We start from the raw sequence: 16,166 nt of genomic DNA, 5'->3' as shown, positions 1-16,166 counted from the left end.
TTTTTGCAATTAATATAATAATATTGTGCATAAAATTTCCTCAATTGGGAAATTAAAAAAATTGCACTTACGTCCTCGTTTTTTTTAATCAAAATATTGTTTATAAAAAGGAAACTCATTAACCAATAAAAAGACATTATTTTGACATATAGGAGAGATAAAATTTGAAACCCAATAATGTGAAATTATTTCATTAATAATATGGGTAATTATTGTAAGTGTGGTTTTTTTGCAATTAATATAAAATTGTGCATAAAATTTCCTCAATTTGGAAATTGTAAATATTGCATATAGCCCCAATGTTTTTTTAATCAAAATAATGTTTGTAAAAAGACACTATTTTGACATGTAGGAAAGATAAAATTTGAAAACCAATAATATGAAATTATTTCATTAATCATATGGGTGATTCTTGTAAGTGGGGTTGTTTTGCAATTAATATAAATATTGTGCATAAAATCTCATTAACCAAAAAAAGGAATTATGTGCATTTATGTAATTACGTATTTATTATCTAACAATTGATTAAAAAAAGGAAACTCATTGACCAATAAAAAGACACTATTTTGACACGTAGGAGAGATAAGATTTGAAAACTAATAATGTGAAATCAATTAATTAATAATATATTAAAAAAAGGAAACTCGATAACCAATAAAAAGACACTATTTTGACATGTAGGAGAAATAAAATTTTAAAACTAATAATGTGAAATCAATTAATTAATAATATAGGTGTTTATGGTAAGTGGGGTTTTTTTGAAATTATTTAAACAATGTGGACTCAATCTCCTCAATTGGAAAAAATTGATTGTGTATATTAGGTTTATATATAATATAGATATGTATTTCAAAATTTGTTAAAATTAAATTTATAGTATTAGACTATTAGTATTATGTATTTATTTTATAATTTAGGTGAATAAAGAAAACATAATTTTTAATTTCACAAATTTTAACCTGAGAATTTTCACTTTTAGAAAGAAAAAAAAATCAGTCTGATATTTAAATGTTTTTTGAAAATTTCGAAATGGAATTGAAAACTAATTTTTCACATAAATAAATTTGAAAATTAAAAAAAAAAACAAAAAAAAATAAATAACTTGATTAGCCGGTGTTTTTAGCCTTGCCGGAAATGCGGGGCCCTACCGCCACATGGCCTACGTTGTTCAGGACGTTTCTAATATCCCTAACGTGGAATCTTACGCGTACAACGCAGTCTCCACCTTGTCTATGGCATCTTTCAATCGGACCTGATGCAGAAGCTTTCATCAAAAGGAGCAGCCGGATATCGAACAAGGATTGCCACAAGAAATCGGTTGTCTCGTTGCTTTACAGTTCAAGCCATTGGAGAGCACAGTGGAGATTTACACAACACCTCCAGATTGATCGAAGCACCTTATTTGGACACACCTGATAAAAATACGAAGAGTTGGGCAATAGGGCAGGGCCAACTCTCCCTTCTTCAGAAACTCAACAGTTCCACAAATTCTTAGAATAGCTCGACAAACATGAGGGTAATTCCGTCATTCACTATTAATACTCGCTGCAAATATTGGCTCATCGGTCAGTGGTTTCTTACATAAAATTAAAAAATAAAAAATAAAAATTAAAGAATTGTATATAGATGAGTTGTTCAAGAATTTACTCTATCATATTAGAAATAGAAATTGCAGTCTTATTTCCTACCTTTAGAATTATGAGATAATAAGGAAGAAGAGAATTTCAACTGAAACAAGATGAATAATATAATTAATAAGAGAAGACGTACCGAAATTTCACAGCACTACTGAGTAGCTTGGAAATACTCACAGCTTTTGTCTACTTCTTCATTTGTGCCCATATCCACGTACACCTTCTTGATCAGACATCTTTGTATCCTTCTCCGTTCAATTACGGTAATGATTCAACCGTCCACCAGATATCACATTCGGCAGATCACGCACATCAAACCTCAGATTACGAAAATCTTCCAACCAAACACGAAAATATCAAAATGTGGAAGGCACTTAAACACAAAAATTTCACATGTCCCTCTATTCAACGGCTCACGAGATGCCACCATTTATATAGACAACTCCCACATAACTCAAATATATATACCCGTCTTACTCGAGATTCTTGTACAGACAGAAACTCCTCCAGAAAACTTCCATTTAACGGGCTGCTTAAGCAATCAAAAAGAGCATACCGATACTACCACCATGGAAAAGCCTCGAGTTGCGGTTATCATGGTTCCGTTTCCAGCTCAAGGGCACCTCAATCAGCTGATGCAGCTCTCTTGCCTGATATCTTCATACGGTATCCCTGTTCACTACGTTGGCTCAGCAATTCACAACCGTCAAGCCAAAGTTCGTATCAATGGGTTGAAACATGAGGATGTGGAGAAAATACATTTCCACGATATCCCAACTCCATCTTTCGTCTCTCCCCCACCAGACCCCAACTCGCCCGACAAATGCCCCACACAGCTCCAGCCGTTGTGGGATTCGTTAAGTCTACGCGAGCCCGTCGCTTCCTATTTGCGAGACATGGCAAACAAATTTGAAAGAGTTGTTGTCGTTCATGATTCCTTGATGGCTGTAGTGGTTCAGGATGTTTCTTCAATCCTTAACACAGAATCCTATGTATTCAACTGCACTTCTGCCTTTACTAAGGCCGTTTTCTCCTTGGACCTCCTAGGCAAACCATTGCCGATAGAACATCCGAAAGAGTTGCCCTCTTTTGAAGGATGCATAGCAGATGAGATCCGGGATTTTTTGGCTTTACAGTTTGAGCCATTGAGTTACAGAGCTGGGGATCTCTACAACACCTGCAGATTGATAGAACAAGCTTATATGGAATTAATAGAAAAAGAAGAGATTGTCGGGAGTAGAAAGAGTTGGGCAATAGGCCCAATACTCCCTGCCAAGATATCGTCTTCAGCAAACCAATCGGAGAGCCATAACAGATGCTTAGAATGGCTCGATAAACAGGAGATAAACTCTGTCATCTATGTAAGTTTCGGAACCACAACTTCCCTATCAGATGAGCAAATAAAAGAGCTAGCGTACGGATTAGAGCAAAGCAAAGTGAAGTTCCTTTGGGTATTGAGAGACGCTGATAAAAGAGATATCTTTGATGGACAAGTCAGAAGAGCTGAACTGCCCGACGGGTTCGAAGAGAGGGTGGAAGGAGTAGGGATGGTGGTGAGAGAATGGGCCCCACAGCCACAGATATTGGCTCATCCATCGACTGGTGGGTTCGTGAGCCACTGTGGCTGGAATTCATGCATAGAAAGCATTACAATGGGAGTGCCTATTGCAGCATGGCCTATGCATTCTGACCAACCAAGTAACTCTGTTCTCATTACGGAAATACTGAAGATGGGCCTTTTTGTGAGGGACTGGAAACAGAGGACGGAACTCGTGAAAGCATCAACTATCGAGAATGTTTTGAAAATATTAATGGCATCAAAAGAAGGGGATGAGTTACGGAAGAGGGCAGAGGAGTTAGCGGCTACTGTTCAACAGGCAACCCAACAAGGTGGAGCTTCTAAACTCGAGCTGGATTCATTTATTTCCCATATCACCAGAGGGAATGATATCTAGGCAAAAAGACAAAGTAATTGCAGTTCTACTTGATACGTTATCCAATCCTACCTTTAAGTGTATGCATGTTTTATTAATTGTTTTTATGATTTTATCATACCCCTATTAGTTAAAAATATAAATTAATTATGGTTAATTGGCTAAAATGTGATCGATGTTGCAATTAATGCAATCAATAATCGATATACTATACTCTTCATCTTCCTATCATCATTTTTATTCCTCTTTGTCAGTATTAAAGGTTTAGAATAATTAGTATTGTTTAGGGAAAATGCAGGATTGCAATTGAGTCGAAAAGGTAAATCCCAAGTATAAATACAGGGCTCATTGATCCAAAGGTAATCAGAGATAAAAGAAAAAAAAAAAAACTAGTTGCCATCAACGATACCTCGGCTGGTGATAAATCGACAAAGCGGGCAAATCCAAATGTTCAACTTTGTTGGAGTGTGGAATGAAATATATTTTCTGGAGAAAATATGTTAAAACGCTTCTCGACTTAACCTTTGACCAGCTTCTGAAATTTGAATGTTGGGACAGTCAACAACTTCTTGGTAGACCAGTTTTGGTATCTAGTTGAGTTCAAAAACAAAAAATGTTCAGCACCGACATATAGTACATGATACTACATTCATCAACAATAAAAAGAAACTAAAGAAAAGACCGGCAGAGATAAACAAATCATAGCAGCAAATTTTTGCTCATGTACACATTACACTTAAAATGCTGTCCGGTGCAAGAATAAAATGTTACACGGGCAGGAGAATATAGTAAAAACTAAAGGCTGAACATCTCTTCAAATTACCTCATACACGATAGGATTTCTACTGCCAGAACAGAAAACCTCTTCCAGTTCACCAAATGGAGCAGGGAGAAGAGAATTTTGAATCTCCCCGAAATGGAAATATGAGCTTCCCTCATTTCTCTAGAAATGGAAATTTTGACTCACAAGATGCACTACAGTCAAAGGCTATAGAAAGTAAACTAATGACAGTTCTCACCAATCGATTAAGCTGGTGCTCGTTTAACGTCCCACCGTGCTCTGCATGACTCTCAATTCTGTTATAGCCAAGAAGATTAGTGAGGGAAATAACTTTTGAAAACCACTCATTGAATTGTTCATGGCTATCAAAAAAAGTTGGCATGGCATGATGAAATGTAGGAGCGCCCATAGTTCAGCCATGTTATTTTGAATTGGAGTTCCGACAATTCAAACTGAGCAGTGTCTTCCATCTTATACTGCCATCTCAACATCCAACATTGGTATTAGAGGTACATTTAGATCAATGCATATACTCATATACAAGTAAATTTGTCACACGTTAACGCCAGAAAAGGATACTCAGTACGATTCACTTTCTAGATATACTCGTGATTTGTAGTGTGTTTTACATGGAAAAAAAACTAAAAAAAATATGAGTGGCCAAACCTGTTAGAACTTTTAATTGCCTGAGCTTCATCCAACACCATGTACTGCCATTTTACACGACAAAAGTACTTCTCATCAGACACTAGCAGCTGGTAACTGGTAATGAGAATGTGAAATCCAGCCTCCCTGAAATCCATTCTCATTAGAGAAATACTGAAAATGGGCATCATTGTGAGGGAATGGGCACAGAGGTTCGAAATCGTGAAAGCATCAAATATTGAAAATGTTTTGAAAAAAATAATGACATCAAAAGAAGGGTATGAGGTACGAAAGAGGGCAGAGGAGTTGGCGGCTACAGTTCAACATGCAACTCAACAAGGCGGAGCTTCTAGACTCGAGCTAGATTCGTTTATTGCCCATATCACAAGAGAGAACGATATGTTGGCAAAACCAGGTAATCCCGGTTCTTCTTGATGTCTTATTAATGCATCTACCTCCTTTTAGTGAATTTCTTCGGTCTATCCGATCCTACCTTTAAAAGTATGAATGTTTTATGTTTATGATATACTATATTCTTCATCTTCCTATCATCATTTTAATACCAATCCTCTTTGTGAATTTTAACACTCTTCATCTTCTCATGATTATTCGTACCTACTAAGAATGTGGAAATACACTTAAGCATAACAAAACAGGCACAACCCAACAATTCTAGACTAGCTAGTCAGTAATCACAACACAAGAAGAAACTCAGCTATGTTCGACATAAAAAGCAGATTCATATATCCAGAATAATGGTTTCCATTCAAATCAAAGTCGTATGGAAGCTGGTAAGCGTACTTACAAGTATTGTTGTATTCATCAACTGAGGCAAACATACATAATATCATTTCAAGCAAAAAGGTCACGGAAGAACCGGAAGCTCCACTTTAGAGAACGACAAGAAACTGACACGCCCATGCTCGACAGTACAGAATTTTATAGGACGCCCACTGCAATGTGTCTCAATGTCCTTAATCTCTTTCTCGGACGGTGGGTAGCCACTACATAAAATACGATGCTCACGTGTGAGTGTTTCTATCATGTAAAATATGTCTTATGTCTTCAGAGCAAACCGATACAAAATGTTTAAAGAAGATAGATATAGAAGTTTATAAAGTGGAATGCCCTAGAACAGAAACGAAACCAATCACTGCAATTTGGGTAAATATGCTCATTTTTCTTCATATGGGTACTCGACTATTTCATATGTATTTGTCTCTCGTATGCTTTTTGAAGAAATATAGAAAGAACTTGAAGAGTTAAAACAACATTTCTTTTATCAGGATTCATTCTGCCTTGCACAAAATATAACATGCATCTCAATTCAAATTTAGTACTAGGCCATTATCGTTCACAGTTCATCATATATGTTTACATTACGCCAATATTAATTCATCAAAGATATATTGTAGAAATTACTTACCTGGTACGGCAGAGAACAAAGGCCAAATTGCCTGGAGAAGACTTTCTAAACTTGCTGTTAGGAGGATAAACATCAAACATTGGTCTGGTTTCACCGTGATGCATGTTACCAAACATCTCTGTGATGAAGCTGTTGTCTAATGATCCCCTATCTCTAATACCACGAAACTCTGTCATTCCATCTTGAGCGACGATTTTGATTTTACCATTCTTCATAGACCAAGGGACGCCATGGCGGCCAACAATGTAACCTAGAAACTTCAAGTGCCGATAAATTTCAAAAGAATCCCAAGAGCATCCATGTCTATTCTTGTCTTCTGCTAACTTTGCATACATGTCGCTTAGGGGAAGAGGTGTATCATCACTGTTAACGATATCCAATGCACCAATTTCAGCTAAATACCTACAACACAAGAAGCATGCAAGACGAAAATCAATCAAAATGAACTGCTTTTCTCATGCAAAAAAATATCATTGCCAATAAAGAAAAAAAATATCATTGGAATGAGATGATGAAAATTTGTGAAATTACAATAGTAAATAAAACTAAGAACCCATGGATTTCAAGCTATGGCAATGGACTATTAAAAAGCAGAAAGAGCCGAGACAATTTTGCTTGCTTTCTAAGAAAATCAGCCTACTTTAGATAGATGAAAATTATAAACTACCCAAAGAATATCAAATTTCTTAACAGAACCTAAGGAAATATTGTACAAATATAACGAAAGAGCTTGCGTCACATACAAAGTTTCTTCGAGTGAGCAATATGTCTTTCCATCACGAACTATCCCAGTCGTGGTCCACATTTTACCCTTTTTCTCCAGCACTTCAGCCATGTTCAGCTCTTCGATCCACCGTGCCTTCGATGCCTCTTTCCTTCAAGCACAACATTTTTATATCAGTCGAGTAAATTACCAACAAAGAATTCTCTACACAAAGAAATACAATGTACCTAAATTGCAACTTGGGGATGTCACCAGAGCCATAGCATATTTCATCATCAACCGAGTCATCGACAAAACCCTCAGAATCACTATCACTAATAGGAAAAACGATAATGAAGTTAAGTCAAAAATTCAGTAGTCCAACCACTAATAACTAGGAAAAAAGCGAAAAGTGCGAAATTTGGAAACCCGAAGATTAAGAAGTTCAAAGGAAAGTTATGTTAATAGGTTGAATGAACTCTTTTAGCATAGCTGCAAAAACAAGTTTCTGGGCAAGTTGCAGCCATGGTGAAAATGTAACAGACGTCATTCAAATACCAACTTAAGCAACACGAAGTTTGAAGTATTAATTTGAACTGCAAACTACAATATCGGAGATAACTCTACTAACATGTGACATATAAGTTTGCTGGCAAACCAGCAAAGTTCGAAAATGAGGCAGTAGGGTTAATATCTTCACTGATGTATGATACAACTGCCAAGTGTAGAAGAAAATTTATGTGAAACATAAACAAAGCTCGAAATAAAAAACCTGATATCTGGGAAGTATTTGAATGTCTCTAAGATCTCATTCCCAGAGTGTATACGCCCAGTAATCGTGCTTTCGCCATCCAGTCTACCACGTGCTGTCGTCGCCTCCGCTGGAAAGACATCTTCGAATGTTGTCTTTGAGAGGGAGTACGACCAAACACAAACAAGTAAAAGAGAAAAAGAGCCAGTTATTTTAGTTTAAACATCTTCGATAAATTGAGAAAAGGATACCAAATTAGTACATGAAGTAATAAATGACATATTCAAACACAACTGATATTTTGGAAGTTTGAGTAGTTTAGTGATCAACTAACTGCCAGAATGAAAATCTTCACTTATTCATAACATTCTGGGGAAAGTGATTAGAACTGAAAATTTATTAATTTTACCTTCAACTCAAAGGACTTGAGATCACGAGCAAGCTGCTCTGCATTTAGCCCCTCTTGAGCAAGTAGCCTGCCGATTGAAGAACACTTCATTTCAGATATATTGAAAAGGAAATGTAAAACAAAAAACAATCAAACAGTATCATCAGAAAACCGTTGATGGTACAAGTACAACGTCATCTATACGGCGTACCCCCTCCCCCCACCCCAACAACACATAGTACTAATTATCCATGAACTATATCTGAGAGATTTATTTAACTGCATATGTAAAATTTTCCTTCCTAGAAAACATGAAATGTATAGAACATAATTTATGTTACATAAAGTATCAATAAGATAATTCAACTGGAAAACCAGGATAATACAAAATCGAGTAACGCGATATAAACACACATGTAAATAAGATTCAGGAAAAGAAGAAAGATAACTACCTAGTCGCCGCAATAGATTGGGAAGGAGCTTCGGCTCGCAGGGTTTTTGCCTTGAGATTCTTCGACAGAGCCTCCAACTGATCCAAATTGCTCTGTTTCCACCATAACAACGCCGAATACAATTCAAATTAACCAAATTATGAAACCGAAAACAAAAGGCATATATCAGACAGAGAATTCAGGTGAATGGCGAACGGAAACCTGAAGCGGCGGAAATTGATTCGAAGATGAATGCAGAAGATCGGTCCAACCACTCATATCCCCATCGTTCGCCATTGCATAAAAACGAAGAAACACGCACTACACACTCTGATTAACAGAGAGTGCAGAGAAAGGAAACAAAAATTGGAGGGGTTTTGGAGCGTTTTTTTTTTTTTTTTTTTTTTTGAGAAGGGGGTTTTGGAGCTTAAAAGCCCTAATTTGAAAATAGTTTTTAAAAGCCCCCATCTGTGCACCGTTATTTATTTATTTTTATTCTTTTTTCTTTCTATTTTTTATTTTCTGAAAATAGTTTTCCCTTTTAATGTCTTAAAATGTTGACTATTAGAGCTAGGGGTGCAAGTTGGAACGGAATTTTCAATTTCCGCCGGTTCCGATCCGAAAAGTTCTGATTTTGGAACATTTTTTTTCATTCCGAATTTTCCGATTTTTTTTTATTGGAATTGGAATTATATAAAATAAATTTGGAATTTCCGATTTCCGATCCGATTATAATTCCGAAAAATTTCGATTTTTTTCCGAAAAATACACCTATAAATAATATATATTATTTAATACTTATTTTCCGAAAAATAGACCTATAATTTTTGTTTTAGGATTTTGACATAATGAATTGTTGTTAGAAGTTTTATTGGATATTATGTTGTGTTTATTTTTATTTTTATTTTTTGAACTGAAATTTAGTAGTTATTAGTTTTGCTTTTATCGACATGGATGTTCTTATTTTTTAAAAATTATGAACATTTTAGAAAATTTCGGCTAAGTTTTGAAATTTTAAAGCTTATGTAATTTCCGATTTTTTTCCGAAATTCTAATCTGAATATTTCCCAATATTGGAAAAATATTTTTTATTCCGAATTCCGGAAGTTCCAATTTCCATTTTTTTTGTTTTTTTTTTTTTTACGGAATTGGAATACATATTAGATTCCGATTTTCGCCCCGATTTAATTTCCGAAAATTTTGATTTTTTCCTAAAAATTACACTTCAATATCAAATTATCAATATTGTTATGTATTTGACATTAAAGGTGAAGAAGGCATTGGAAAATCCGATTCCCGGTGATTTTGATCCAGTTTTTTTAAATTTTGGGACAAGTTTTTTCATTCCAATTTCCGAGATTCCGAATTTATACGATTTTCTTTGGAACAGAATTGGATTAGTTTCACTTTCGAAAAAAAAAAGGAAATTTTCCGGAGCCAAAAGATCACCCTGAACATGGCCACCTGTCATTACAAGCTGCTGAACTGTGTTCTTCTGATTGGCTCTCTGCAGAATCTTTCCCTCAACCGTCTCTCTACATATTAGGCGGTACACAGTTACCTGTTCTGATAAAAAGAAACATATTAGTGCGTGTATTATAATGATCAAAAACCAAAGCCACGTGGAATTTAAATTAAAAAAAAAAAAAAAAAAAAAAAAAAAAACTGATATCCTTAGTTTGACCGAGACGATGAGCTCTATCTTGGCCTGTAAATCCAAAGTTGGATTCCAATCTCTTTCGTAAAATATGTGTCTGCAGCTGTCAAGTTGATTCCGAGCCCACCAGCTCTTGTGCTCAGCAAGAACACAAAAATATCGCTCATGCGCATTATTGTCTTTATGAATAAGTATTCATTGATGGATTTATTTGTAAAGTACAAGGTTATGAGTGGCAATCGAGTCATGTAAATTGAGTTTAGGTTAGATCAAGCTTAAATATCATAGGGTTCGAGTAGATACGACCACGAGTCGGGTCTAGGTCTAGGTCCGGGTCGGACCCGCATGCCCCGATCCTACGTTTTGGGGACCCAAAACCGACCCGTGTGGAGGCGGGTCCAGGTCGGGTGCACTTGGGTCCTTCCGGATCCAGGCCGGGTCCGGGTCCAAAATCGGTCTTTTGAATTTTTATTTTTTTTAATCTTGACCGTTGGAAAAAAAATTGAATTCAGTCCGACCGGGTCCGGGTCGGTTCTGGGTGGACCCGAGTTTCTAGCCGTAGAAAATAAAAAAAACTTGAATTTACGGACCGGGGTCGGGTCTGGTTTGGTTCCGAGTCGGGTCAGGTTTATAGTCGTTGCATTTTCAAAATTTCAAAAAAAAAACATTTTTCTATTAGGGTGGACCCGACGGATCCTCGGCAACCAAACGAGGACTTAGGACATTATCCTCCACGATGTGTAAATGCTTGTGTGCATTATTAATTCTCTCTTTTTTTATTAATGGAGCAGTGAAATATTCATGTTTACTGTGAGTATTTTCCAAGGAGCAAATTGATAGTATTTCTGTCAGTATCTGCATAAAATATAGCAATAGGAATATGAGAAACTTATCTGAATGAAGATAGTTGCATTGTCAGTCTCGTTTTATGCAATTATGTATAAAAAGCTGGTATTTTCTATTACAGGAAGGGGCCTTTTCCTGTATTCTCTCTAAAGTATTGGTGCATGGTTATCTAGGGGTGAGGAAAAAAAATCCGAAAACCGAAAAACCGAGCCGAAAACCGAAAAACCGACCCGAAATATGCCGTCCCGAAGCAAGAACCGCATATACGGTTTTTTATTTCCGCCGAACCGAAATTTTCGGTTCACACTCGGTTTTTCAAGTGGTTAACTGTTGGCGGAATTGACGTGAAGAGAAGATTTGGTGGATATGGGAGAATATTTTGTTGATATCTTTTCATATATCTTTTATTTGTTTCCTATCTTGTAAATTATATTTCCTATTTTACTTATGGCTAATGTCTGTATATTAGCACGTGAAAGAGAATGGAGAAATATATAATTTTCTTTGCCAAAATTTATCATGGCATCAGAGCCACCAAAATTCTAAAAAAAAAAAAAAAAAAAAAAAAAACAGTAAGTCAAATATCTCCATGACCGGAGGTGATAGTGGCAAGAACAAGACAGACATGGTGACGCCATATACGTTAACCTCGGCTGACAATCCAGGAGCCTTGGTGACTCATGTACAATTGAAGGGAACTAATTACGAAGAATGGGCCAAAGCCATGAAAGTGGCGTTGCGGGCTAAAAGGAAACTCGGATTCATCGACGGGACAATTTCACAACCAGCCGCCAATTCTACAGAAATTGACGATTGGTGGATGGTAAATTCCATGTTGGTGGCATGGATATTCAATACTATTGAACCCACCTTACGTTCGAGCATTACGTACAGGGAGAACGTGAAAGAGCTTTGGGACGATTTGCAATTGCGATTCGCAATTGCCAATGGACCTCGTATTCAACAATTAAAAGCAGAGTTGGCTGGATGCAAGCAACGTGGACAACCGATTGCGACTTACTTTGGTCGTCTAAAGATGTTGTGGGATGAATTGAATGATTACGAGCCAATTATTACTTGCACTTGTGTTGGCTGCAAGTGCAAAATTACAGAACAAATGATTAAGAGACGAGAAGACGAGCAAATTCATCAATTTTTGATGGGATTAGAAGACTCCATGTTTGGTACAGTGAGATCAACAATCCTAAATATGGAACCGCTGCCTGGGTTAAATCGAGTTTATTCAATGATTGTTACTGAAGAAAGACACCGTGAGATCGCTCGGGGAAGAGACGAAAGAAGTGACGCTATGGCTTTTGCTGTTCAAACAAAAGGTCGTGACAATAAAGACAAAAATGAGAATTGCAAACACTGTGGAAGAGTGGGACATGATACAAACGGCTGTTTTCAGATTATCGGATATCCGGATTGGTGGGGCGACAGGCCACGTGGGGGCGGCCGTGGAAATGGACGTGGGGTTGGACGAGGTATGGGACGTGGACGTGCTCCAATCCGTGCAAATGCTGCGCAAGGTGTGAATGGACGTGGCACAACGTCAACAGTGACAGATTCTGACCGTGTTGGGCTTACGGGACTGACCGATGATCAATGGGCAACTCTTGTGACGATGTTGAAAGCCCAGAAGAACGACCCCACAGAAAAACTCTCTGGTAAGACCTCTGACCATCAGTGGATACTTGATTCCGGAGCCTCGCATCATATGACAGGATGTGTTGATTTGTTTGCTGATATTTGCAAAGTAAACCCATGTTCGGTGGGTCTACCAAATGGAGCTGAAACTATGGCAACGAAAGAAGGAACAGTGGTTATGGGAGATAAATTGAAATTATCACATGTGTTATTTGTTCCACAATTGAATTGCAATTTATTGTCTCTTGGAAAATTACTTTCGAAAAATAAAAATTTTATCGTCACACTTACTGATAAGCTATGTATAATACAGGACCGTGTATCGAGGACACTGATTGGTGTGGGTGAGCAATGTGACGGGATATATATTTTTCGAGGTGTGACACCAGCGCGCGCGCACAAGGTTGAGAGCAAGAGTAGCGTAGAGTTGTGGCATCGTCGTATGGGGCATCCATCTTATAGTATTGTGGCAGCTTTACCAAATTTTAGTTCAGTTGTTATTGATTCAAAAAAATAAAGTTTGTGAAACTTGTTTTCGTGCGAAACAGACTAGAGATGTTTTTGAACAAAGTACTCATAATGCGAAAGAGCCTTTTTATTTGATCCACTGTGATTTATGGGGACCATATCGTGTCCCATCTTCTTGTGGTGCAATTTATTTTTTGACTATTGTGGATGATTTTACTAGAGCTGTGTGGATTTACTTGCTTATTGAGAAGTCTGAAGTAAATAATATTTTGAGAAATTTTTGTGCATTGACGAGTAGACAGTTTGGTAAAGAAGTAAAAATTATAAGGAGTGATAATGGGACTGAATTTACTTCTCTTACTCGTTTTCTCGTGGATAAAGGAATTGAGATTCAGACGTCGTGTGTTGGTACTCCTCAACAAAATGGTAGAGTGGAAAGGAAACACCGGCATATTTTGAATGTGGCACGTGCTTTGCGGTTTCAGGCCCATCTTCCTATTAAGTTTTGGGGTGAGTGTGTGTTAGCTGCTGGGTATTTGATTAATCGGACACCCTCATCCGTTTTAAAGGGAAAAACTCCTTATGAGGTATTGTTTAATACTCCTCCATCTTATGCCAATATTCGCATTTTTTGGTGTTTGTGTTTTGCCCTTGCCAAAGAAAACGATAAGTTTGCCTCTAGAAGTCGTAAATGTGTGTTTATGGGATATCCGTATGGAAAAAAGGGATGGAAATTGTATGATTTGGAGAAACATGAATTTTTTGTATCTCGTGACGTTGTTTTCAGTGAAGAGGAATTTCCATTTTGTAGCTCTTCCACAACCATTATTGGGGCTCCAAGTTCCGATGTTGTAATTGATGATCTTGTTGTCGATGAAGAGTTGCAGACTCTAGACGTTGAGTCGCCAGATTGCGACGACAGGGGGAGTGTTGGGAATTCAGTTGAAGACGTTGAAACTGAACTTGTTGTTCCATCCGTGACAGAAGAACGTCCTCAGCGTGCACGACGTCCCCCGAGTCATTTACAAGATTACGTGTGTCACACTGTTCGCTGCCCTGATCCCGTCACATCGCAACTTGCTATTCAGATGTCCTCAGGTACTCCTTATCCCATAGCTAATTATGTAACCTGTGATAATTTTTCTGCACCACATCGTCGTTTTTTGGCAGCTATTACAGCCGAGACAGAGCCCACCCATTTTTCAGAGGCTGTCAGACATGATAAATGGCGTAAAGCTATGCAAGAAGAGATAGAGGCACTTGAAAAGAATGGCACGTGGACTATGGAGAACTTGCCTTCGGGAAAGAAACCCATTGGTTGCAAATGGGTTTACAAAACAAAGTATAATTCTGATGGATCCATCGAAAGACATAAGGCGCGTTTGGTAGTACTGGGCAATAACCAAAAAGCAGGAATCGACTACAATGAGACATTTGCTCCGGTTGCTAAAATGGCTACGGTGAGGGTTCTTCTAGCTGTGGCCGCCAAACAAAAGTGGGAGTTACATCAAATGGATGTTCGTAATGCATTTTTACATGGGGACCTTGACGAAGAAGTGTATATGCGGCCACCTCCTGGTTTTTCTAGCTCCTCTTCTGACAGGGTGTGTCGATTGCGGAAGTCTTTGTATGGATTGCGGCAAGCTCCACGAAATTGGTTTGCTAAACTTTCTACTGCATTAAAAAATTATGGATTTAAGCAGTCATATTCTGATTATTCTCTGTTCATTTTTAGAAAATATGGTGCTATTTTGGTTGTTCTTGTATATGTCGACGATTTGATTATATCAGGGAATAATTCAGAAATGTTGAAACTTTTTAAGGAATATCTCCATGAATGCTTTCATATGAAGGATCTTGGAAAATTAAAATATTTCTTAGGGATTGAAGTTGCACGAGGGATGGAAGGAATATTTTTGTCCCAACGTAAATATGCATTGGACATAATTGCCGAAACAGGGAAGTTGGGATCTAAGCCAGCACTGATTCCATTGGAACAAAACCACGGTCTTGCTCTCGACAATAGTGTGTTGTTAGACAACCCGGAACAGTATCGCCGTCTCGTTGGACGATTGATTTACTTGACAATTACTCGACCTGAATTGTGTTACTCAGTTCATACATTGGCTCAGTTCATGCAATCACCACGAATAAGACATTGGGAAGCAGCTTTACGAGTGGTACATTATGTAAAAGGTTGTCCCGGGCGTGGGATTTTCTTGCATGGTAACATTGATATTCAGTTACATGGCTATTGTGATTCGGATTGGGCAAGTTGTCCGCTTACTCGTCGGTCTATTACCGGGTATTTTGTGCTTCTTGGGTCTTCACCAATTTCATGGAAGACGAAGAAACAACATACAGTTTCCAGGTCTTCTGCTGAGGCTGAGTATCGAGCTCTAGCGACTCTCACTTGCGAACTCAAATGGTTGAAGGGTTTATTGTTGTCATTGGGTATTTCTCATCGACATCGAATTCGTGTTTATTGTGATAATCAGGCTGCCATACATATTGCAGCTAACCCGGTGTTTCATGAGCGCACTAAACATATAGAGGTGGATTGTCACCTTGTTCGTGATGCTATTCAGGAAGGTATTATCTCTACACACTATGTTCGGACCGGTGAACAGTTAGCAGATATATTCACCAAAGCAATCGGCAAGAAGCAGTTTGAGGTTTTTCTCGACAAGTTGGCCATTCGTGATCTTCATGCACCAACTTGAGGGGGAGTGTTGGCGGAATTGACGTGAAGAGAAGATTTGGTGGATATGGGAGAATATTTTGTTGATATCTTTTCATATATCTTTTATTTGTTTCCTATCTTGTAAATTATATTTCCTATTTTACTTATG

The 16,166-nt window shown here is 37.6% G+C and overlaps 2 protein-coding genes across 4 annotated transcripts; one reads left to right on the top strand and one right to left on the bottom strand.

The window, feature by feature from the left end:
- Positions 1–1,003: 1,003 nt before the first annotated feature.
- LOC105958227 (uncharacterized) lies at positions 1,004–9,160 on the bottom strand. Of its 3 annotated transcripts, none has more exons than XM_088826598.1 (11): positions 8,916–9,160; positions 8,715–8,806; positions 8,284–8,350; positions 7,896–8,029; positions 7,372–7,458; positions 7,164–7,295; positions 6,421–6,822; positions 5,800–5,998; positions 3,978–4,158; positions 1,771–2,811; positions 1,004–1,648 (listed from the first exon to the last, which is right to left on the bottom strand). In XM_088826598.1, the coding sequence occupies exons 1-8, from the start codon at positions 8,988–8,990 to the stop codon at positions 5,860–5,862; spliced, it is 1,128 nt and encodes a 375-aa protein (XP_088682724.1). In that variant the 5' UTR covers positions 8,991–9,160; the 3' UTR covers positions 1,004–1,648; positions 1,771–2,811; positions 3,978–4,158; positions 5,800–5,859. The 3 variants fall into 3 exon arrangements, with proteins under 3 accessions (XP_088682724.1, XP_088682721.1, XP_012837681.2); XM_088826595.1 differs by having other exon boundaries at positions 1,004–1,545; XM_012982227.2 differs by lacking the exons at positions 1,004–1,648; positions 3,978–4,158 and having other exon boundaries at positions 2,754–2,811; positions 8,916–9,072.
- Positions 1,901–3,802, top strand: LOC105958157 (zeatin O-xylosyltransferase). The gene has a single exon (XM_012982167.2). The coding sequence runs from the start codon at positions 1,901–1,903 to the stop codon at positions 3,587–3,589; it is 1,689 nt and encodes a 562-aa protein (XP_012837621.2). The 3' UTR covers positions 3,590–3,802.
- Positions 9,161–16,166: the final 7,006 nt, after the last annotated feature.

Source organism: Erythranthe guttata, chromosome 2 (assembly GCF_056151865.1).
Source record: "Erythranthe guttata isolate IM_541 chromosome 2, IM_541, whole genome shotgun sequence".
Taxonomy (NCBI): Eukaryota; Viridiplantae; Streptophyta; class Magnoliopsida; order Lamiales; family Phrymaceae; genus Erythranthe; species Erythranthe guttata.
The sequence above is the reverse complement of the archived record's forward strand: the minus strand, read 5'-3'. Positions and strand labels throughout refer to the sequence as shown.